This window comes from Melitaea cinxia, chromosome 2 (genome assembly GCF_905220565.1).
Source record: "Melitaea cinxia chromosome 2, ilMelCinx1.1, whole genome shotgun sequence".
In the NCBI taxonomy this organism is placed as follows: domain Eukaryota; kingdom Metazoa; phylum Arthropoda; class Insecta; order Lepidoptera; family Nymphalidae; genus Melitaea; species Melitaea cinxia.
This window is the reverse complement of record NC_059395.1, coordinates 6,615,500-6,641,860: the sequence shown is the minus strand read 5'-3', so window position 1 is coordinate 6,641,860 and position 26,361 is coordinate 6,615,500. Positions and strand designations below refer to the sequence as shown.

The 26,361-nt window shown below is 31.9% G+C and overlaps 2 protein-coding genes across 2 annotated transcripts; one reads left to right on the top strand and one right to left on the bottom strand.

Annotated features, from left to right (window-relative positions):
• Positions 1-5,341: 5,341 nt before the first annotated feature.
• On the bottom strand, positions 5,342-15,400 carry LOC123663544 (importin-5). The gene is made up of 18 exons (XM_045598223.1): positions 15,290-15,400; positions 14,559-14,792; positions 13,865-14,007; positions 13,353-13,554; positions 12,973-13,098; positions 12,667-12,878; positions 11,819-12,050; positions 11,578-11,721; positions 11,335-11,454; positions 10,901-11,096; positions 10,667-10,819; positions 10,409-10,582; positions 9,715-10,019; positions 9,493-9,633; positions 6,681-6,900; positions 6,145-6,445; positions 5,821-6,034; positions 5,342-5,706 (listed from the first exon to the last, which is right to left on the bottom strand). Exons 1-18 carry the CDS (start codon positions 15,368-15,370, stop codon positions 5,623-5,625), a joined length of 3,282 nt encoding a protein of 1,093 aa, XP_045454179.1. The 5' UTR covers positions 15,371-15,400; the 3' UTR covers positions 5,342-5,622.
• A 3,721-nt stretch (positions 15,401-19,121) lies between these two features.
• On the top strand, positions 19,122-20,866 carry LOC123663534 (mitochondrial import inner membrane translocase subunit TIM14). The gene is made up of 3 exons (XM_045598214.1): positions 19,122-19,337; positions 19,426-19,665; positions 20,501-20,866. Exons 1-3 carry the CDS (start codon positions 19,335-19,337, stop codon positions 20,615-20,617), a joined length of 360 nt encoding a protein of 119 aa, XP_045454170.1. The 5' UTR covers positions 19,122-19,334; the 3' UTR covers positions 20,618-20,866.
• Positions 20,867-26,361: the final 5,495 nt, after the last annotated feature.

Genomic DNA, 26,361 nt, shown 5'->3' with positions numbered 1-26,361 from the left:
ATTAGAAATGAATTGAAAATAAATTATTTTAGTATTTATTAAAAAAAGGTTGAATATATTCTATACAATTTTAAAACTTGATTGAGAAGCGCAACTTCAAGTCGTATGTAGAATAATTTGCCCGCTACTTCATTAAAATCGTTTTTTTTTTTTTTTCTACAAGTGAGTATTGTAAATACTTCAGGTTCTTAGTTATTAAGGTTCTTAACATGCACCAATTTTTAAGTTAGACCTTCAGCAATACAACTGCGATAATTGTGTTTGCTGGCAAACGAAAAAAAAACCGACTTCAATTACATCGACAAAACAATGTAGGTAGACCAAGACGAAGAAATAGTCAAGTAAATATGCATTATCAAAGCTTACTCCAAAAGTTGTAATCAGATCTCGATGAAATTTAAATGTGACCACATGATAAGCAGCGTATTATTTTCGAGGGTTTCCCTCGATTTCTCTGGAGTCCCACCATCAGATTCTGGTTTCCTTATCATGGTACCACACTTAGGATATCTCCTTTCCGACAAAAAAAGAATTATCAAGATCGGTTCATAAACAAAGAAGTTATCTCATATATATCATATTAAATAAATATATAAAGATTTGATAAAAAACATAATATAGAATTATAGACTAATCTGTTGGTGCAGTTTGTAGTGCAAACCCTGCTTTCTGGTACGCGGGTTGCAGGTTAGATTTCTGCCTGTGTCTGGGTGGAATATTTTGTATTTATATATTTATTTTCGTATTCTATCTATATATATTTATCAAAAAAAAAAAAAGAATATTAACCTATACTCGTAATAGTCAGCGGTAACCTTAACACAAGCATGAGGTGCTTAACTTAGGAACAGACGACTGTGTGTGTGTGTGTGTGTTGAAAGACAATTTTTTATATTGTTACACTTATTCAGTTTTTAGATGTTTTTTAAGTACAAACTTAAAACAGATTAGTTTACGTATAGCTTTCGACTACCATTTAAAAATAATAATGATAACCTTGAACTTATATACAAACTGAGCAATATATGTAAATAAATAAAAAATCCTTTATTTAATAGAGACAACTAGAATTAAACTGTTTGATCCTTTACAGTGTTAACAAGATAAATATCATGTATATTTCAAATCACATAAGGGAATTGGAGCAACAAACTGGAGCAAGTGCAAATACTAATTTCATTATGATAATGTTGTCACAAATCAACTTTATACACTACAGATAGTTACTTCATCCATTTCTTAGTGTCAAAGCCAAAAATTTATATTAAAAAAAAACTTATAAAAAATTATGTAAATAGTAATGTAGTAATAAAAAACTATAAATTACACTTCATATCTGAATTTAAAAAAATGGTGCATAGCTCACTGCACCACATTGGATGATAATACTGTTTTTTTCGATTCATTATCAACACTAGGTTTGTATAAATTCAAATAAAAAACAAATTAACATATTCACGAAAAATATATGGCATCACAAAGATCGCCAGGTGTAATAGTATAAAATAACAGTGATAGTACTTTAGAACACACGACTGAAGTTAGTTAAGTTCTCTAGTTGCCCCTACAGTAATATACCAAATGTAACAATTCTCTCTCTTCCTATCTTTCCTAACTTACATCTCCCTCTCAACTTCCGTTCGCCTCACCCAATCACACTTTTCATAATGCTCTCGTCACGCATTTACCAGCTTACTCCCCAAGTCAAGTGGGTGTAAAGAAGTCTTACTTAAATTATTTACATTTTTAAACAAATAAACTACTGTAGGAGTAATATAAAAGAGTGAAATCTAATTCAAGCACAGAACTAAAAAATAGTTCTCATAAAAATGTGAGTTGTTGGATGATGAATGAGTCGCAGATTAAATTCAAGGTTAGTCAAGATGTGTATTTTATTTCAGTTTCAACTTGATTTCAATAAGTACTTAGTAGAATTTTTGAATATTTTTTTTTCCATAACTAGGTCGGAAAACAAACATACTGCTCACCTGAGGGTATGCGATTACCATAGCTTATAGACGCTTACTCACCAACGGGAATACAATATACAATTATTTAGCTGTAATCTTCTGTAAGGTTGAGGTACTCTTATATACTCATTTCTAATCCGATCTTTCCTCGTTACTCCACAATTTTAATTATAATAATATAAAAATAATAATAATTTAATTTGGATTTATGAGGCGACCAATAAATAACACTTAAAATTAAAACCCAGTTGGGCACCTCCATATTTTGAGCAGAAAATTCCTGCTGTGCCCTACCTCCGTTAAAATATTTTATGTTGAATAATTTGTGTTATAGTTTGTATGAAGTCAGCGAAAAACCAAACAGTTCTTCATTTCTAATAGTTTCCAAGGTATATTGTGTTTAGAATTACATTGCATACAGCCAATCAAATGAAAGCAATAATAATGATTAAATTTAAACTTTGAAAAGATCCAAGATTAAAAATGTTGTTAATTGTAATAAGCTGTCACTACAACATAGTTTACAAATAATTAAAAATATTTAAATAAGGTATCACGTTGTTTTTTTTATAACGTTTAAAGTGTACATGTTTGAAACCAACATATCAAAACAAGGTACTTGTAACTATAACACTAACCTGAACTATTTTAGAGGATGTATGAGTACCTCCCTCGAGATTGACATCGGTACCGTTTGCGTCTTCCCCGCTTCCTGGTTCCAACTTTGAATTCATTTCGTCTTCGTTTCCTAACCAAGTTCTCTTACGAGACATTATCTCATGGCACGCCGGTGTATTCAAAAGGCACCTCAAGTGTCTGTACTGTTCACGTCGAATATATTTACCCTTCACTCAATACTATATATCAAGCTTATAGTTTCACGAACGATACGTCCATTGAAAAAAAAAACATAATAGTTTAAAATTAACTAAGTTTGTAGCGTTTATAAACTTATAACAAAAATTGAAAATGAATTGTTATTTGACGTATTACTGTAGATATATTAAAGTGAAATCAAAAAACCGTGTAACCACTAAACAAGAATTTTTATTTATCAACTATTATCAAGTGACAAAATAAAGTGACAGACACGTTCAACAACAAAACACGAGCACTACTACCAAAGAGTATATAAAGGTGACTACTATTTGAAATAGGCACATTGATATTTTAACTGTCAAATGTCAATGTCAGCGGGAATTCTTACTACATTTGTGTTTACACCATTGAGTTTGTATATAAAGCATTATACTTTTTGAAAAAGGAATACGCATTTATTATGCAGTTATGCTTAAGATTATTAAATAAAATTACGAAAACCGACGAGGCCGTATGAGCTTGATGCCTTTGCTTTTTCGACAAAATTAATATTAGTCTAGGAATTTGCCACGTTTTTGTTTTCTTCAAATACATAAACGTTAAGTTTATTTTAATTTCTTTTTATACATAAGTTAATCTTCTAAAAATACGTTACGATGTTAAATCAAAGCGACAGTGACAGTGAATTGTCGCATTCCATCAGTGCAAATGCTGCCAGAGAAATTCTCAAATCAACTCATCAACAATAAATATACCAAACAAAAATGTAACTCTTCTCTATCAATAATTGGACCAATGTTTCGAATGTTCACTTTTACTTTTCATTATTTTTAATAAATGCTTATCTCATAATATTATTGTAACGAAGTTCCTTACGGCAGGCTTGACATTTGGCTGGGCGGCCGAACTGAAAAAAGTGTGATACTAAAACCGTAAGAAAAATATATAACAGAAGTGACGTAATATCAGTCACACGACTGTATAATATGACGTTTGTAAAACTAAAATATTACTAGTAAACTTTCTTTTTAAATTATTTATGTAATTTTATACTGTCGACAAAAATAAATACATGTTTTTTATTTCACATAGTTTTAATTATTATTATTTTGTGATTTATTTTATTTTACGGTATTTGTTATTTTCCAAAATACTTTTATGTACTTAATTAAAAACTAATCAACAAAATTAAAAAAAAAATCAACAACTAGAAAATATAGGTATATAAAATTTAACATTTTTTTTTCAAATTGTGTTGCTTTCTGTACTATCTGAAGGAACCTGGTGTCCTATGACACCACATACTTTGTGTTAATTTTTTCGCAAATCGTACGAAAAGTAAGTATTTTCCTCGGTGATAAAGCTGTCTTAGTCTTGGGTGAACTTAAATCCCTCGCTACACTCAGAACTCTTCATAAATCCCTCGCTTCGCTCGCGATTTAAGTTTTTAACACCTCGCTACGCTCGGAAGTAAACCTCGAGTCGTCCTCGAGTATATTATTATATCAAATTAAGGTCATTTTTTGTTTACTAATTAGGGTTGCTAGGCGTAAAAAATGCTAGATAAAATCCTGTTTATCTTTTATTTCTATCAGTCTTCAAAAAAGCAGGCTACTTAATTCAACCGTATATATATTATGTATGTTCGGGGATAGCTTCGTCGTTGTTGAACCGATTTTGATAATTCTTTTTTGTTGGAAAGGAGATATCCCAAGGGTGGTACCATGATAAGGAAACCAGGATTGATGATGAAATCCCAGAAAAATAGAGGGGATCCCTCAAGTCGTAGTGACGAATTTTTTTCGTATACTTATGTTGTATTACTTGTCGACGTAATTGAAGTCGGATTTTTTCGTTTACTAGAAAACAATTATAAAAAGATATTTTTTTCAGTCATTCTGTATGGTGTCCAAAATCATCAGTACCTATGTATAAATGAAATAGAATGAAACAATCGTTGCCAATAACTTTTATTTTAGTTAAACAAAGAAATGTATAATTATGTAATAATATATATTTTATTGAATAAAATTAATTCTTATAAACAGACAGGTCTCGTCCATTGCGAGAAACAGCTACAAGAACCCAACTCGGCCGAAATATGGCAAACTAAAAAAGAAGAATGTGGTAGCCCAATTTTGTTTACTTTGTAAAAGTATGTATGCTTTATTAAATGCAGTGCAAAAAAAAGTATTGTAATTGCAACATAATAAATAGAAAAACGAATACATATACATTATGTATAATCGAGATTATTATATATTTGTATGCATTCTATCTTTACGTTTAAATATTAAAATTAATAACTTTGTTAATTTTGTATTAATTCCTTTTAAAATTGAACCACCAACATTAAATTTTTAAATAAAATATTGACATTAAAAACATAATATTTAGAAACCGACAATGAATGGTCAAAGAGGTTATACTTTCATATGGCTGGTCATCAAAATTAGTATAAAATATATCACAGCAATTTTTAGCCCAACGGATAGTTCATGAGATCGAAGAATTGAATATCTACAGAATGGGAAGGGTAATATTAATTTACATTTACAACAATGGGTACATTATATTTCAGAACCAGTCATTTTACGAACTTAGTTCGATTTAGCTAAGATTATACACAATACGTGTATTATAGACAAATTCTTTTTTCTATATTTTGCCATAATTTATTACTGAATTACAGTAATCTAGCAGAAAGGAGGCAGTCAAAAATTCTTTAGTCATCAGAAAATAGTAGGCTCATTTGGGGACTGTGACTGGCAACAGAGGCAGTGCGGACACAAAGGGTTGGGGAGAATAAATACGAGCTTCGAACAGAATGACACTAGGTGGAAAGCGCCACATTTAAAGCTGCTTTATGGTCGCTACTTAGCGACATCAAACAGGAGTTGAATAGCTCTGCATTGCTCTGAAAGAAACAAAACCATTTGATTATTAAACTTACATATATTATAACCATTAATGGAAGCAAGGCAACAAGCACTTGAGATAAAAGTATTATTGTGGATTAAAATGAAATTACCTGTATCTGTCTCACTAGAGCAACCATCTGAGCAAAAACAGGGTTGTCGTTAGGCACAGCATCATGGAGGAATGCTTCAGCGAGTGTAGTGATAACTCTTTGGGGTGCATCGGGAGTGGCTAGAGCTGCATGTCCACTGGCGGCTAACTCGCAAAGCAACGAGTACACGTGGGGAGCTTCTTCTGTGTCTTCAATCACCGGCAACCATGTCAACCTATAACAAGTGATTTAGTTTTTATTATATTTGAAATGCAAAACTTAATTAGGCTACCTTCGAATTTATAAATTTAATCTCAAATTAAAAAATTGATTATAAATTCTCACCAATGCCTAATAATTTCGTCTCTGTTTATTTGCGAGTGGTTATACTTTATTATCTTGGTAACTGCAGATATAGCATTCTCAGTCGCATTAAGATTTTCTACAGAGCGGGAGTTAGGTTCGGCGATAAGAGCAGCAAGAAGAGGTACAGCCCGAGCACACGCGCCGGCAAACTGAGGTCCACCAAATTGGGCTAATACTCCACATCCATATGCAGCAGCTTGTCGTACTTCTGGCTCTGGTTCATGTAATCCATTTAGCATTGGTTCAAGGAATATATCTTGGTATTTCACACAAGCAGGTCCTGCAATAATTACAAATGACATTAGCCTGATGTCTATCATTAAACTATATAATAATAGTATGTGATCTATCTTTTTTTTTTTTTGTTTTACGTTTGCATCCTTTTTGTATTTAGTCCTTGTTGTAAATTATGTACTATGTGTTTTCTTTTTATGTAATTTTAACCTGATGCAGTGTGTTTTCACAAATAAATTTATTTATTATTATTATCATTATCTACACTTATAAAGACATACCTCCAAATTCGATAACATCGTCAAAAATACAAATAGCCCATTGTCTATCGGCGTAGGGTCGACCGGGCGCGAGTAGTTGTACGAGATGGGGCAGCAGTGAGTCGAGGTGTGGGAAAAAGTTTTCGTGGTAGGCGGACATAAGTGCGTGTAAAACATCGGCTACGCGCGACAGCCCATAAACATCTTCATTGTCTTCATCTGCAAGTTGTTCTTCGACCACCTAAAAATATTTATAAACGTTGTACATTACAGTAACTCAAAAATATGTACACAATATTATCATATATACAAGCGTGATTACGTTGCTGGCAAGGGCTTTGCTCAAGATGCTAAGGGCAGGCGTGGGGACCAGGTTAATGAAATAGTGACACCAGTGCGGTTTAAGTAAAATTCCCCGTAGGTGGGGGACAGGTAGTAGGGGACATCCATTAATTACGTGAGCTATTTTTCGATCATTTAAGACCCTTCCCCCGACTTAGGTGAGATTTTGTGAGATTTGCCTGGACTCCCCCTCCACTTACGTGAGATTGACGCTAAAAATATTTTAAACTAATTTTATTTTTATTATTTGGGAAAATAATGAACCGTTCGTGTATACTATAGTTAAATTAAATAAAATTCAAAACGAAAACAGATAAAAACAACACTTTTTTTTTTTAATTTTTACTTAATCCATGGAGACGTGTAATTTTTCGTGTAATATTTTTCGGTACTCCTCGGTTTAAATGAGATTTGGTGAGATTTCATTGGACCCCTCCCCTCATTCTGAGCCCACGTAATTAATGGATGTCCCGATGGATGTTATATGTGAATATGGATAGATAATATAGGTGTATATGTTTCAGAGACGGCTCGTCCTAAAGAGCGCTGCTGCAGTGCACTCCCACCCCAAATATAATTATCTGTGTAATTTATACCCTATATTTCTTTATATTAAATACTATACTACATTAAATTATTTCTATTCTACTATGCCTATACAATAATGTATTATTATATTACGTACATTTAGAATTAAGTTATTCGAGTGGAGCGCCAGTGAGTGCGTTCCAATGAAACGAAGTTTAGTTATATACCTATATATCACTATTCAATGAGTGCGAAAGAGACAGGATAACGCGAAGTAAAAGATTTCATATGAGAAATTAGCCAAATCTGGAGCACCGCTAAGCGCGACGTTGCAGTTCCGCCGGGCGCACAGTGATAACAATTGTTAAAAGATAGCAAAAAAAAATGACAAGAATTCCGGGAAAGAACTGGTTTGTTAATCGATATAGTTAAACAGGGATTTGACACTACCAACGAAGATAATACAGCTCGAAGGTTTTTCACAAATTTTGAAATATCTGCTGAAATAACTGGCATTCACCCTGATTTAATCAGAAGGTTTGCAGTTATTTTAAGAACTATTTCATCTGGGCAACTCATTAATACTAGCCTTTTTGGGGAATATTGTAAAGAAACAGCAATACTTTATATTAACTTATATACATGGTATTACATGCCTTCAAGTGTCCATAAGCTGTTGGTTCATGGTGCAGACATTTGTGAAAGTTTCTCATTTATTCCCATAGGCATGCTTTCCGAAGAAGCATCCGAAGTGCGAAATAAAGACTTCCGGAACATTAGACTGGCCCACACAAGAAAAATCGGTAGAGTGAAAGTAATTTGCACATAATCCACAGCTTTCTAATTAGCTCCGATCCTTACATTACTCATATAAAACCAAAATTTGTTCGATCGCAAAATCAATTATTCCCAGAGGCCAGCGCATTGATCTTAAAAATGAACTTTCAGAGGAAACAGATTTCTCAAGAAAACGTTGACCCAAATGTTACGTGAGTTTTGTTTCAAGTGGACTAAATTACTACTCATAAATGAAGGTCCCCCCGCAATCGCGTGAATCCCGCTGCGTTGAGTTTTTAATTCTTCAAACTTATCTCAAAAACTAATATTAAATTTAAAATTTCAAACATTGTAAGCATTTCAGTTACTATATAATTGTAAAGTAAGTACATATTTAATATATTAAAATTCGTTTTTTCAACTCGCAATAACTCAAAAGTACGCAGAGATAAGTAGAAAGTATCTTCGAATGAAATACTCAGAATCACTTGTTTTCTGACATGTGTGATCGCCATCTCGACAACTCTTAAGAATTTTGAGAAGTTAACAGAAATGTAATTTCTTTCATACAAAAAAAGGTAATTATTTTTTTTTTTACCAAGAAAAATAAGAAAAATATTATCCTAATGTTAACCATCAGTAAAAATTTCGTACCTCTAGCATCAATGTCCATATTTTATTAAATCGGTACTTGGCTTGCGGGGTGTGCCAAGTGCCGCGGGGATAAGATGCGCTATTGCCGTTCTTATGTATATAGTATAGTTATTTAGCAGTTTTTGTTTTAAATAAGTAAACAAAATAATTTGTACGCGACATTTTGTGTTAAAATGGAACAATACAGTATTGTATCGTTTATTAAAAATTGTGAAACTACTCAAAATGTGCCTCGAACTGAAATTGTATTTACTACTTACTAAAAAATGTAGTACGAAAACTAAATCTTATACGCGTGTTTTTAAATTTGAAGAAAATTTACAAAACCCTTTGGTTGTGTTGATGTGAAGAAAGCAATGATTTTGTTTTCTGTCTTGTCGTATAGTAGTGGTCTTATAATGCATGTTTAACAAAAGGCGTGGGCAGTTTGACCCGAGGATGTTAATTTTAAATAATAAAAAAAAGAAAACGATATTATTGTATAGTAATAATGTTAAGTATAGCCTTATTGTTATTTTGCTAATTAACTTACCTCATCGTAATCTTCATCAGCACGTTTTTGGCGACGTTCAGTGGCTCTTTCGAAATGTTCAGTAAGCAGTTTGTTCAAGATACGTAGAACTTCAACCATCATTTCGTCTGACAAACATCCTGCACCCAACAGCTCAATGCACTAAAAAAAAGTTCTTTTTAGTAATTTACACTGGTATTCACTATATAAATTTTATAAACGTGTGCTTTAACTTATTTTTACCTTAGCAAGACTGTTGAGAAGCTCAACTTGCACCTCCTGCTCTGGTTCGGAATCAATAGCCTTCAATAGCTCAGGTAGGATATACGCCCACATGCCCTGGATGTATTGTGGGCCACGAATACGTGCACATTCCAACAAGTAGGGCAGTGATTCTGCTGCTGCAGTTCTAACATTATCATGGAAGTAAAACTTTAACATAGGCACCATTAGTTTTACAACATCTTCAGCATACTCAGCAAAAGCCTCCTTCAGTTCACGTGCATAGCACACCAACATGTCACAAGCCGAAGCTTTGTCTTCTAGTCCTGAAAGTTTCAGAACACTATCACTATTTGTTTTTGGTTGGCCAATACAACGGCTCACCTGATGGTAAGCGATTACTATAGCACATAGACAATTGCAACATCAAAAGCATCTCAAACGTGTTGCCAACCCTACCTCAGAGCCTCACCAGGACTGGCTCAGGGAACACAATACTACTTGAAAGCAGTGGTATTTAGCTGTGATCTTTTGTAAGGTTGAGGTACTCCCCAGACGGGATGCTCCAGATTTTGAGCATGATATATTGTGCTGTGCCCTACCTCAATGATTTGATGTTCTTTATCAAAAAAGATGTTTTAAGTTCAATATTTGTTTCACAAGATTTTTATTTTAACTAGAAGTTACAGTAAAAATAAAGTAATTGAATAATTACCCGCAGTCTTAATACCGAAGTTTTGCTGTTCACCTAAAGTAACAAAGTGCCAGTCAAGGTCTCCTTCTATGATTTCAAGGTCCTCATTATCAAGAAGGGCTACTTCAGGTTTCATTGCTGCTGTACGCATAACAGGTTCCATAACCATTGGTAGATACTGAGCAAACTTTTTGCCTACAAATTATAAATTAGTTATTATTTATCACACATTAAAAACTTACAACAATGCTACATTACTTTTTTATGGCTTTTCCTTACCCATTATCCTACAGATTCTAGACCAAGCTGAGATTAAATATGAAGTTTGTGGGTCATCAGCTGGCAACTGTTCTCCCTCTGTGTGAGTTTTCAAAAGCAGATCCATCACTTCAGATGCATCAGACATAAACTTTTCTTCTCCCACAGCTAAACCTGTTTAAAAATTATGCAGCAAAACCAAATTATGTTTTGTCAGAGAAATTTAAATTAATCCTTCGATTTATTTGTACATACCAATAAGACTGACACATTCTATAGTCTTGCCACGAAGCATCTTGAATTCATCTGTGGTGGCATTTGCAATGATATACTTCAAGCATGGCATAAGCCTGTCGTAGTATTCAACAAATTCTTTTTCAACAGTGTCGGCGACAGAAGCAATTGTAGTCACTATTTGCTCTAATACAAGTTTGGTGCCACTTTCAACCAACTGAAAAAAAAAATAAACATTTTAATTTAGAGCAAAGAAATAATAGGTATTTAATTGAATGAAAAATTTTATTTGATGATTTGTTAGTGAACTGAGATCCCTGACTACCTACAATAGAGAGACAGGGAGCAAATGTCACTTTTAATCTTCCAGTGTTATGGAAATGTCAAATCCAGAGGGTTTTGCCACTAACGAACACTGGGAAAATTGACTAAAGATTACATCGAAATCTCCTTACCTCTTTGAATTTGGCTGTCAAAATTGCTTCCAATTTGCCCATAAGTGGGCCCAAATATTGGGTTAAGATAGGCTTAGGACAGTCTTCACTGAAGTTGACTAATGCAGCTGCTGCATGAGCCTATAAAAATAATAGCATAAATATTTTGAATATATTCAAAATAAATATTCTTAACGCACATTGCGCATTTTAAATTTTTCACACATAGAAATGTTATAAATATTAAATAATGCCTCCACACACCTGCACACGTGGATTCGCATTGTCATCAAGAACCATCAACAGACCAGGCACGACTTTGTCGTGGAATTTTTTTTCAAATACTGGGGCAAAATCTGTTGACATCTGACCAACAGCGTTACAAGCAGCATATCTGACTCGTGGATGCTAAAAAAGTTAATATTAATATAAAATGTAGTTTTAAAATCTTCAAGATTTAAAGTAAATTTGTCTAGTATATCTATTGTATATAATTGCAACATACTGGGTCAGTAAGGTAATTTAGAACTGCTGAGACTACTTGGTCAAGCATCTGTTCCATTTGCTTGTGGCATCCTTCGCCAGCGGAAGATACAGCCATTAAAGCTGCATGGCGACGCTTCCAATCACTTGAGTTCAACATTTCTGGAACCTGACCTACAATTAGGCCTAACATTATCTTGCCTCCAAGCCCACAGCACATACGATCCAGAGCAGATTCGGCTGCAACATAGTTCCTAAAAAAAAAACAATTATTTTAAATTATTGAAAACTTCACACTTTCTATAGATGATTTAGTATCTGAATAAATATATTATTTTATAAGTGAGATATATAAAAAACATCCTTATTACGAAAATAGGATCTTATAGGCAACTTCTACAGAAATAAATCATTAGTAATCTTTAAGTTCTTTTGTTTTTGAGGGACTGACATTCAAATGTATAAGGAACATAGAATGCTAATTATCTCAATGATTGCTCTTGTAAGATTTCACACGGCAACACAATATGAACATTATGAAGCCACAACAACCTTACACAACAAGTTAACAAGTACTATGTTATGTACAAGTACAATGTTACATCTGTTAATAACAAGATATCTATTTAAAATCCACACTAAGAAATAATCTTTGACTCTGAAGAGATTTGAGTGTTTTAATTTATTTTATATTATTTTCAAGCAGGCAGTTAAATAGCTGATAATTGACTGTATCCAATTACACCTGATTAATATGAAAGAGATAAATGTATTTTAAACTGTTTTTAATGCATCAGAGCGATATGCACAGAAAAAAAAATTATAATGATTGTAACTTTTTAGGCAAATAATTAAGTATAATTTACTTACTGCTCATTATCATCATCAGCAGCATTGTCCTCTACAGACCAATTTGGTTCCTCATCTAACTCGCACATCATTTGAAGTATGAGAGGTGTCAGCATCCTAACTGCATTGGGGACAACTTTGCGTACCATTGCAGGTGCTGTTTCACACAATGTCACTAAAGCCTCTAGAGCTAATTGACGCCAGTTGTCTTCTTGATCGAGATCCCCAATAACCTATATATTTTAAAGAGATATAATAAAACAATAAATGGAGAAGAAAATCATTAATGTCAAAAGTAAAATAGACCAAACCATTAATTGATTTTACCTTGATGCAAACTTGGAAAATAGTTTCCACTTGAGGCCTCAAGAATTTTGGTGAAGATTCAGCCAATTCAATCAAAACTTTTAATGCTGCATCATCATCAGCTTTTTCTATTGATTGTACTACAACCTGTTAAACAAAATTTATAATTAAATTTAGTTGAGAACAAATTGTAAATAACAGATTAGTTCAACTTTAATTTGTTTTGAGGGCTACTATCAAACTCCGATCTATTAACAGTTCGGTGTTAGCGAAATCCTCTATTTGTTATTGCACATTATGGCAGTGCACATTTCATTGAGAAATGGTCACGTAGTTTATGTGCTGTATATAATAATATTATACAAACTATTTGAATTAAAGCTCATGGTTTCAATCCCCACCTGCATAAAAGGTAACAGTAGATCACTGAAATGTTTCTGGATCGCTGGCTCTTTATCATGTAGCAAAATAAAAGCTCCAACAGCTTTAACTGCTTGCATACGTAGTGCTTCTGACTCTGTGGGTTGTAACGCGGAGAGAAGCATCCTTTTGATAACATCCAAGTTTTCATTCTGGAGGTTACCGAAGACACCAGGAACAGATCTGTAAAGATTCCCTTTATCAATATCTTCTTCAAGTTTTAGAATAAATGTTTGTGTGATGTATTAGAGTTCTAAAGCAATTTTAAGTGGTACTTATTGTACAAACAAAGTATCAATAACTTGTTCTTGATAGCATATTATATTAGCAGCAGAGGGTTGGATGAGGGTGATTCTCATACATAAAAAAAATTTGTAGAAGCCATATAGACACCTAACACATTCTGGGCATTTGTTTTTGGGCTATCAAATGTGAAGCGTATGTGTTTTTATTTATAATCAGACATTTTAAATTAAAATATACTTAAACTTACGTGAACATTCTAATTCCTGCCTCCTTAATGTTAGGATCTTGTGCATTCGCACAGTTAAACATAAATTGTAAAAATTCAGGCCATTGGTTAACTCCGTCATCATCAATATGATTTCTCGCTAACTCCGACACCACATCACATATCTGTAACAATAAGCCATTGTACGGCCATTTTAATTTTAGAACCATCGAAACATGACTAAATGTTTAAATTTAGTCATCTATGATAGGAGTATCTGATTTAAATGTGAGTCATAGTTAAAAAAAGAGCACTATAATAAGTATGTTTAAAACTTATATAGAGAATGGGTTAAATCACACACATTTTACACAATAGGATATTAGATACAAAAAGATAATGTGTAAAATGTTAGTTTTTTTTTGTTTTTTTTTCTTTTTTTAAATAATTACTAGTAGCTTCTCACAATTTTTTTTTTTCATTGTACTGGGAATATAGTCTATGTATCATTCTGGTTCTCCTCCAGCTGATATCATCTACATATAATTTTTTCTTAAATATATTTTTGTCTTATCTGCAAGCAGCCATTTTGTTTTAATCAGATTAAACATTACATACAAAATTTAAATACAATCAGTTCAGTAGTTTTAGCATTAAAGAATAAAATACAACCATCCATCCTCATAAAGCTTCGCATATATAGTAATTAGTAGAACAATATATTTTTTAAATTAACCTTTCGTCTCAGATTTTGAGATACATCCATTTGAAGTGTAAGTAGAAGTTGTTCTCTGAGCATAGCTTGCTGTTCAAATGGCAGTTTCGGGAAGAATTCATAGAACTCTGCACTGATGAGTCGTCGTAGTAGGACGGCAGCTGTCTCCCTGCCATCCTCACCAAGATCGGCATTTTGAATAGCTCCCACTAAGAGGACTACTTTGTTTTCCGTTGGGATGTCGTTATATACTTTCTATATAAACAATGATTTTTTAAATTACACAATTTTAAAATATCTTTTTAATATAATCTAGCTGAATAGTAAATAAATAGAAAATTTTAATATAGTAATCGCGTTGTTATTAATTTCTAAAAAAATGCAATTTTCAGCTTGCAATGATAATAAAACTTAAAGACAAAATTGGAAGGGACGCTTAGACCACATGTCATCGATCTAATTGATCGCCCGCCGACTCATCTCTGATCCGAAGATAGGTTGGAGAAACAAAAAAAAAAATGCAATCAGCAATATCGATTTAAATACCATCGCGTGTTAATTACGTTTTAACAATAAATAGATACAGTGCTTACAACTATTTTTAAACGCCAGAGAGCAATTTTTATTGCTTATTCACCATGACCACGTTTTGACACGAGGCCACTACCCAAGTTTTCATTGTTAATACTATTCTAGCTTAACTTTATCGTCTATATATTAATCTAACTAGAAAATAATAATTAGGCACTTACTTCGGCTTGGGTACGAATGTCATTATCTATAGACAATATTGTATTTAGTAACTGGTAAAATTGCGCCTGATCTCCTGCCATGTTGAACCTCTTCGAAAAGGTTCAGTTTTTTTTAATGAAAATTTACGCGCCGGCTCAATAGGGTCGTGTTGCCAGTATTACTGTTATCAGATCATTGTCTAAAAAGTTTTTATAATGTAAAATGTAGTATTATGACTATTATGTTTATTTTTTTTAATGCAAATTGAAGCGTAATTTTAAAATATAACAATAAAAACGTGTGATGCTACTGATAATGATAATATGAATCGTATGCTATGCTGTATTTTTATATGTTGTATATGTATGTACATTTTGTAACCATTTGAGCCGTTAGCCAGTGATGAAAACTTACCGATTTATCGGTGGAACCAGATTTTGGTAAAAAAATATTGGTATAACGAATTTAGGGAATAAATTTCCCAATTTACTCCATTTTAGTACATGAAACTTAAATTATACGAGTTTTAAGGATTGTAATACTGTTTGTACCTAAATTTAACTGTCCATAAATGGTAATTCCCGGAGGCATGTTATATTGGCCTCTTATTAAACAAGCTAATCTAAGCTGTCTTTCATAGGTACTAAGGATTGAATATTATTGTTCTTGGAATGTAGGGGCTCCCCACAGTTATAAATTGCAAATGAAACACAAAAATCAATAAAAAGTAGAGTAGGTTAAAGATTCTAAAAAATAGGACTTTTAAATCAAATTAATGGACTCAAAACAGCTTTATGACAATGTTACCCAACATAAAAAGAAAAATCATAACTCGATCACAATTTAAGAGTACCAATATTTTTGTAGATTTTAATTTTAAGTAATAAACATTGATTTATCTAATTTATGGTGTTTCCTTTGTTCATTTTATTATTTAATCGTTATTAACAAATTATGCTTCTCCGTTGTAACACAACAGCGAAAAATGTAATAGATTTTTAGTACCTTCTCGTCCTCTTTTGGTAGAATTTAGTAGTTTTTAATCTCCACAAGCAGTAGATTCGTTAAATGAAATCTGGTCACACTGGTCCACAGAGTACATTGTAATAGTAGAATAGTAGATCCTGTCCAGTGTTGCCAACTTAGTGGATTTTCCACTAGATCTGGTGGTTTAGACACCCCTTTTGGCGGGAAAAAATTGGTTTTAGTGGCTAGTGGATTTTTTAGTGGTTTAAGTTTGTTCCAGTTAGTGGTAAGCTTCATAGCTTACCACTAAAGAATAATCTAGTATTTTTCTAGGATTTTTTTTCAGACACACACACAACAGGCAAAAAAGGTATATTTTTGTTGTGTAGGCAACACCGAACGAATTCAAGCCTGTCGGCTGTTTGGAATTCCCCGAAAATTGTTTATGAATTTCTTGAATGAACATAAACTTTATATGTTCAACTATTGGGTTAAGTTTTATTTGATTCGAAAGACCAAGTTGTTATTTATTTACTCAGTCGTCAGTCAGTTCAGTGAACAGTACAGTTCGCTATTGATTCCCTATCGTTCTCTAATCTGTAAATGATACTTACTTCTCAATCTTGCTTTAATTTGTTTTTAAACTGTTTAGCGCTATAAAATTATTTTTGAAATAGTATTAAATAGTATTTGATAATGCCCAAGCCACAGTACACCCAAAAGTTTCGAGATTGTTGGTTACGTGACCCAGGATTAAAGGATTCGTTGCAAGTTGTGGAAAGCACTGGTGGTCCAGTAGCTAAGTGCAAGATGTGTGGTACGTTATTAAGGAATCTGGTAATAATGTACATCGCCGGCAAGAAATTGATGGGGTTGGGGGGGGAAATGGGGGTAGGGGTGGGAGGGAGTGTGGGTTTTTCACCCCCCCGGACAACTATTTTGGTCTAAACCCCGTTTTTACAGAGATATCGTGGTTGAAGTTTTGAGGTTCCATTTTTAAATCGGAAAAAATAACCTACCACCTTTGAGGTTAAAATAACGCTTGGCTCCGGCGCTGCGGAAAGTGCAGCCCTTCCGAGGGGTGCCCTCCCTCCGCGCCTCCGGTTTAAAAAAATACTCTAGGGGTAAGGCAGACCAAGACCACGTGGACAGTGGGGTGCTCCGATTCGGTTTTGGATATTTTTCGAATTTCTATACCTATATTCTAGCACACAATGTTACGAATTTTATTAGAATATTATGTCTGACGCTTTATTTTGTTTAAAAGTGTCTATTAGTCAGTCGTTAAAGGTTAGTTCGTATCGTATTTTGATCTTGCAGTAAAGCTCGTTTTTACGTAAATTTGTTCGAAAATAACGCGTGAAAGTCACAGAACGGAGCATGAGTACACTTCCCGCAGAATTAAGGTAGAGTCAGAAATAACAAAAATTTAACCTCCCATAAATTAGTCTACCTGTGATGTACATGATAGCCATGAATTCTTGTACGAACCTGTGTGTCAGAGGCAAGACCTGTGCGAGCGGATATTAATTGAGGAACGAAAATTTTGTTTTCGAATGTTTAATACTAACTAGCTTTCGGGCGTAGTTTGGGTGGCGTTAAATTTTGTGATGAAAAATATATTAAAGAAAAAACTAAAACATAAAATATATATTTTTTAAAAATTCTTTATACAATAATTAATGATATTTTTAATAGAGATTTTAAAAAATTTCATTGTGTATACTTGTTTTTTAATTTTTAATTTCGCGCTCTCACAAGTATTCGCTGCACCAGCCTCTCTGTGTCCTGAATCATTATTTATCATTTATCTTTAAAACTATTAACTTTATCAAGATTGTTAAAGAGAGCAATGTTATTAATAATTAAATTCTCTATAATTTGTTTCTAACAATTTTTTTTCTGGAATCAATTTAACAAAATTTATTTAAGCATGAATCGGAGCATGTAATTAAAATTACTTTTTTATCTGTTTATATTACTTTTTTGTTACTAAAGCAGAAAGTAATTCCATTACAAATTGCAGATGAAGCTGATTCATCAGAAGACGATCTTCTTTAGTAGTTATGTACTTACCTAATTGTTTCCTTTTTTTAACCGACTTCCAAAAAATGAGGAGGTTCTCAATTCGACTGTATTTTTTTATGTATGTTACATCAGAACTTTTGACTGGGTAGACCGATTTCGACAAATTTTATTCTTTTCGAGTTATATCTAATAATGCGTTTTTACTTGACGCTTTTTTCGCGACCTACGTTGTATTATAACCGCATAACTTTCTACTGGGTGTACCGATTTTGATAATTCTTTTTTTGTTGAAAAGAAGATATCTCTAGTTTAGTACCATAATAAGGAAACCAGGATCTGATGATGGGATCCCAGAGAAATCGAGGGAACTTCTTGAAAATCCGCAATAACTTTTTACTGGGTGTACCGATTTTAATAATTTTTAATTTAATCGAAAGCTGATGTTTATCATGTGGTCACATATAAATTTTATTGAGATCTGATAACTACTTTTTGAGCAATCTTTGATAACGCGTAGTTACTTGACTATTTTTTCGTCGATCTACGTTGTATTACTCGTCGATGTAATTGAAGTCGGTTTTTTTTTTCGTTTGCGAGCAAACACAATTATCACCTTATTCTGTAGTTACATTAATTATTGTTTCCTGTAGTACGTAACTTAAATAATTATTATTTTATTTCATGATTAATTACGTACAATAAAATTTAATTACGTTGTTGTTGTTGTATTTTCAAATTATATTTAGGTAGGTAGCCGTTGTCCTTGATTTTTTTAGTGGAATTCTGGTGGTTTGAGAGGCCAATAAGTTTTAGTGGTTTCTGGTGGTTTACACGGCTTCATTTGGTGGGTTGGTAAAAATAAAGTTGGCAACACTGATCCTGTCTAAAAGTGTCTAAAGCACAGATGCACAGAGTACTATACTGACTACTGACTATAGTTTTGGATAGATACATATAAAATTTGATTCATTACTAAATAAGTAAATATGGATATGTAGTCAATTTTAAATACAATATTTTACATCTTAAAATCGAATGTTTCTTAATAAAACAACAAGTTTGTAACCAAAAATGGTATGTATAGTAAATAACCTAATATTTGAAGAAATGTATGAAAACTAGTTTATGATGAAATATAGAATTAAAATGAACTAATTTTCAGGCAAGTTCAATAATACTAGCCGGCTTAGGCATGGCTGCCGTGGGATTCGCTGGTCGATATATATTACGACAAGTGCCCAACGCATCTGTAAAATTTGCAGAAGCAATGAAGAATTTACCAAAATTTGATTCCGAAAGTTTAGCTAATTCAAAGTATTATAAAGGAGGATTTGAACCTAAGATGACGAAGAGAGAAGCGGCCTTGATATTAGGCGTTAGTCCTACAGCTAGTAAAGCTAAAGTGAGTTCATTTTATTATTTTGTAATGTAATTTGTCAATAATTACTTACTAAATGGTTCCTTGATTTCACCCTATTTTATTAAGTAATTTGCAATGAATAATCTATTTTACACCATCAAAACGTGAAGACGTACAAATTATGATTATATTATATATGCTGGATGCGCCTAAAGTATTGTCTATTTTATTGTGCATTTGTCATTCAAATTACAATATTTTTTTTTTATTTAACAGGTTTACCTACAGTTATTTACATTAATATAACTTAAAAATAATTACAAATATTTCAGAATTAAATGTTATAACTACTTACAGGTAAACACCACATGTTTAACAGATAATGATGATATATTATAACGACACCAACAATTTATACTACGCCACCTCGAATTTTCGATAAGTTGGTTTTTTTAATGCAATTTTGATAAAATGTGTTTTTATATGTAATAAAAAAAAATTGTGAAATTGCAATGAATAAATTAACTATTAAAGATACCAAATTTCAAATAAGTTTCTTAATTAATGTAAAAGGTATCACGTTTTCCCCCTTTTATAAGTCTCTTGTTTCACACGCAAAATAGGCGCAAAGTCGTCGAGTTGCGGAAACCAGCCCGTGTTAACCATACCATACCAAGTCTCTTGTTTTGTAATGTAAAGTTCACTTTTATGAATTAGCTTAGTATAAATTGCTGGTGTCGATATAATATATGATAGATGAAGATATATAAAACATAATATCGCTACTAAATGCTGTGATATTATTATTTATTTTATTTTTACACTATCAATTCAGATAAACAATAACATTTTAATATAATTCATTTAACTTTTTCAGATACGCGAAGCACACAGAAGAATAATGTTACTGAACCATCCAGATAAAGGAGGATCACCGCTCATCGCTGCTAAGATCAATGAGGCTAAAGACATACTTGAAAGTGGAAAATCATGAGTTGGTTGTAATTAGTGAGAAATGAATGTAATCTAGTCTGCCTTAATAAATTTAGCTACTTCATTTCAACTCATTAAAATGAAATTTGCCACAAACTTGTAGTAAAAAATATAGTGTAAACTTTTTACTTTAACATTAGTTATAATAAAAACATTATTTTATTGTTTGTTAAAATTTTTAAAAATTCCTATATTCTTAAAAGAGATAATTAAATGATGTTACTGCAATAATTTTACATCTACTCTGTTATTATGATATTTTCATTATAAAGTAGTGATCTGCCGGATCGTCAAAAATGGATATCCGCGGATACGGATACTGATCTTTATTTAGTCACTCAATTGGTGTCAGTGCGTGGCCTTGTAACAATAGTTGACATCCCTCCCACCACAACGATGAGCAGGACTAAGGTTGCCAGATTGAAAGACTATTATCGGGAGAAAAAAACAATTTTTCAGGATACTGGGTCTTTGGCTGGGAGAAAAAAAAATTAATTTAATTTAATACACATATTTTTTAAACAAAAAGATTTAAAGCTATTATGACATCGTCCGCTGCCGATACAAATGTCTATATCGCATGCTTAATGGAATACTGACTTAACTAAAAAAACTCATATTTTGGGAAATCGCAAAAGAAAATTTTGCTAAGACGACTCATCCTACTTGTTGATGCATAAAATGAATACTGATGATTAATAATCACGACTGATTGTTTTTTTTAACTTTTGATAAAGTAGTGATCAAATCTGCGTGAAAGAAATGCCAAAAATATTATATTATGCTACCATTTTTTTTATTAAAAAAAATAGTTTTCAAGTTAAGTCAGTTTTTCATTAAAAGTAAAGCAAATATTTTTAATTCAATTGTTCTATTGAGTTTTAAGTTTGTTTCATTTTAAAATATTTATTTTTTATAATGACTCATTTAGTATTTAGTCTGTACATGATTAATATAGTAAAACACCTTCAGATATTGTGACACTTTTTTCAAAATGAGCAGATAGTGAATAACTAAATATCGGCCATATTCAATTATTTAAATAAAATACATAAGTGTATATATATCTATATAGTCTATTATTGCAGTATTCTTCAAAACAACATAGAAATAGAAAATAAAAAAAAACATAAAAAAAACTTCTAAACAGCATACATTTTTTCAGTCTTATTTATCAATATCAAAATCAAATCGGTTAATTACTGAATTTATAAAACAAAATTGCCTTACCCTATTTAAAAATCTAGCAGTTCTTATAAAATTACTTAAAATGTTGCTTATATATAATCTTAAATATTACTTATATATAATCTAGCAGTTCTTATAAATACTTAAATATTAATATTACATTTGCTATCTTACAAATTAAATAAAATACTATTGTCATGATCAGTCTTAATTAAATCACTAGAAAACATAAAATAAAAATTTCTAAAACGAACATACTTAGTTAAATTTAAAGGACCTTTCTCTTTGGATTAACTTTGGTAGTAATAACCAATATCAATCAATATTAAAATTGCTATTTTATAGAATACTATAATGTAGGTACACTATTAAAGAATAGAGTTATAAAAGTCTGAATAAAAATTTGAGATTAATTTTTTTTCCAGTAACTCTCTCAGATCTTTCTTCTTATTTTCACTTAGCTCTTGCTTTTATGTGTAGACATTTTCTTTCTTTTGTTTCTAATGCTTACTTCCTGGTATTCGCTTTGTTTGTAAGAATTTTTAACGAAAAATAAAAAAGGTGTATCTCTGTTAACTTTCATCACCTTCATTCAGGTCATTCCATAATACAGTTCTTCCGTCATTAGTTTTATTAAAGTTAGGCCCCCAATCTTCTTGAAGTTTTTTCAAGTCTATAAATGACTCGAATGTCAGTTCATGTACTGAAAATTTCTTGCCAGACTTCTTTGCATTTTTTATTACGGCTATATATTGGTGAGGAGAATATATTGGCCTAGATTTTAAAATTTTCGCTATCTCTTTTTCTATGAGGCTGTGAATATTATCACCCTCATTTTGGGTATGGTCTTTTATTAGGAATTTATGAGTGATAGATTGAATGTTAAGATGAGTGACTGCAAATAGTTAAAGAACTACTATGAATTTATTTTTGTTTTGACCGATCAATTATCTGAATATAGAATTAATTTACACCTATTATCATTTGATGATTCAGCTGACAATTTTTCAAAAACTTTTAGTAAACAAGATCCGATTTCGTTGGCCCCGCGCTTAGCATCAGTCTCATTCCAAGAGAAACATTGTACATCATCATACGAATCATTCAGCTGGCCGTCAACCTTTTTGTTTAAAGACGTGACTGTGAAGTTATAACTATTTAATTTTGATCTGTAATAAAATCCTGAGGTATCTCCTTTAGGAGATTGCAGAACAGCTTGCAAATCGAATACAAGAACTTTATTTTTATTATCTATTTTACAGCGGTCATTGTATTTTTCTCGGCGGCTTAATGTTTTTTCTTCTAAGTGGGTATCATACGACTCATTAAGTAATAATTTCTGTTCTGGCGTAGAGTTCGTATATTGTAAGCACAAATCGCATTGATCTTTTCTTGGTCGGAAGAATGATATATTATAATCTTGTGTAAATATTTTATAAAATGTACAGTATTTACCAGCTGCTTTATTATTTTTATTTTGAGCTTCTACAAAGTCCCTGAAAAGATCTGAAATTGTTTTCCCTCCATCAATGTACTCACGAGTAGAATATTGCCTAATATAATGGGATTCAATACTCGGTATCCCATCTATGAACTGTTTAATATCGAAGAGTAGTTGTTCATCAATCTTTATATGATTGCTGTGCTGTCCTCTCTGATCTTGTGCTAAAATTCTGTATTTATCTATTTTCTCTTTTACAGTACGTATAACACGATCCGAAATATCTAAGTTTTAATAAAAAATGTTTTACAGACACGAAGAAGTGGAATGATTGATTACAATTCCTGGGATTGCATGCATTTGTATATTTATATCTTGGGGTTATATTGCTCATACAAGACATAATAAAGGATCTTTGAGCATTAACCTGGCCGAGATTCCAGTACATATCAAAAATTATTTGTCTTTGTTCTGCAGTTATTTTTTCATACCATTTGAGCCTACATTTAACACCACAAGGTGGTTGAACAGAACGAGATTGGATTGTTTTATTTGTCTTACTAATATATTGTTTTCCAGTATTTTTTAAACCTTTTGCTTTATTCTATTTTCCAGTTTTCTTCGTTTCGCTTGCGTTTTCTTCCTTTCTTTGTTTCTTCTTGTGATGTAGTATTTGCACTGAATTTTTGATTCATTAAAATATCTGTCATTATAGATGCATCAGTGTTTCTTTGCTCGGATTCCTTTTCTGCGGTTACCTGATGATGTGATGTTTACTTGTGTTTTACTCTGTCCATTAAAGGATTCTGTATCGGAACTATCACTGGAAGATTCTGAAGACGATGAGGACGAGGAAGACGAAGAAGATGATGAACTACTTGATGACTTTAACGGACTAGGGTGTACTGGTATTTGTTTTTTTTTTTTTGTACTTGGAACTTCGTATGTTGGATCTTGATCACTTAAATCGACATCGCTTTGTTCAGAATATATTATCTCGCCAGTGCAATCATGGACTAATGTTGTGTTTTGAAGGTGATTTTCATTATAGACTGAATGTGAATTTGCCGAAGAATGCATCATAATATCATTTGAGTTGCACTGGTTTTCGGGCTTGTTTTGCCCGTAAAATACTTATTTCTTGTTGTAGATGTTATCACGTAACATCTACAACAAGAAATAAGTATTTTAGTATAAAAAAAAAAAACAAATATCATACACACAATTTTTAAGTCTTGAAGTCATTTAAGATAGTTACCGTAACTTTAGTTGTTGGCACTGATTCGTGTTCTTCAGATTGTGTTGCATGATCTGAATGATTTTGAGCCTCAACAAGCTCTATCATCTTTCTGGACCTATTGAATGGCATTGTCACCATATAACATAAACAGTAATATTATAAGCCTTTTGTACATACTTTTATCGTAATTTGTTTTTAGTAGTACACAGACTTAATATAAAAATTTGCAGGCAATGAAAAAAATATGCATTATAATTCATTATTTTTATTCAAACAAAGACTCAACTAATATAACGGCTCCTAAATTACAATAACTTTTAGTAGTAAACAGACTTATACTTGAATGTCACAAAGTATTACATTAAGTAATGGTTACATTTTAATAGTAAACTGCCTTAAGTCTTAATGGGCCCGGAAAAATATAATAAAGTTTAATGATAAACTGTCTTAATAGGTAATGTTCCATATAACTTATAAATAAAATTAGCAATAAAGTAGCCTAAAATTTAATTTGTCAGTACTAAATTACGAAATTTGATATAACTTACCTTTAAATTTAGTAGTAAATACGCTCAACAACGATTCAGTCTTCGTTCAATAAAATAATAACAACCTTGTTCCGCAAGAGCCCGACACAAACTGGCATAAGTCGTTATTCCGCGCAGACACAATGAAAAATCCCAAAAAATGAAAGAGACGGATATATCTCTGGAGCGTTGAATATTCGTAATTTCGACATAATTTAAACGGTAGACGATAGATGGCGTTTACAGAAGCCTGTCACTGTACATAACTTAATTCTGACCTATGTACTAATGAGTCAATTTTCCATTAAGCATGCGATATAATTAAACACTAACAAAAAAAAATAGAAAATGGTTTTCTTATTACTTATATTATCGTATTATCAATAATAATCAACGAAATTGAATAAGGTAATTTATTTTATAGTTTTCCACGTGTAATTTCTGTTAATTTTCACAGATTTTACTATTTCTTGTGATTTTTCACGATTTAACTTGTAATCCAAACAATTTACCTCAATGTTGAGTGAAATTATTACTTCTGTTTTTATTAAATGAATGGTCAGTAAACTAAACCCTCTTCCACAATAAGCATTGCTTACTGGAATAGACAGCAGTAAAACAAAATAAATACAATTTTTTAATATGTACGGTTTTATTTTTGTGCTACCCACACATTAATAATTCTAAACATTTTTGAATATCATATGTGTCAGACACTGAATAGTTACGGGTTTCTGTAAAGAAATGACTATAGGCGGCGACACGTTTCCGAATATAAAAATCATCATATCAAAAATTTCGATCTAGTCGAAGCTACATCGTTCCATAGCTTAATTGGCTAGAGCGCCGACACGGTCAGTCGGAGACACGCGTTCGATCCCTGCTGGAGCGGTCAATTTTAGTTATGATATTCAAAAATGTTTACAATTTTTTAAAATAACTTTTTACCCTTTTGCAACCTACTAATAAATTAGGCCCATATTTTCTCATTGGACATATTCATTTTTCCTTCTGAGAGGTGATTTAAATTAAATGTTTCTTTTAAAGAACAATAAAAATTATACAATTCATTATTATTGATGTCATTAGAAATGTTCAATTTTTCTACTAGATACAAGAGCTCATTGCATGAGAACAAAGTCTCCTTTTTTAGTGAAAATTGGGAGTCTTTTAAAGAAGGAGTAAAATCATTCTTCTAAGCACTTAATAGCTCGTTTGAAAAACTACTTTATAAAATTGTTCCTTTTTAGCATCAGATACTCTAATTGATATGGATCTGTTCTTACTGCTATAGAATTTATCTTGCATTCGGCCTTTGAGTTGGCTTGTAGCTTTCTCATTACAGCATC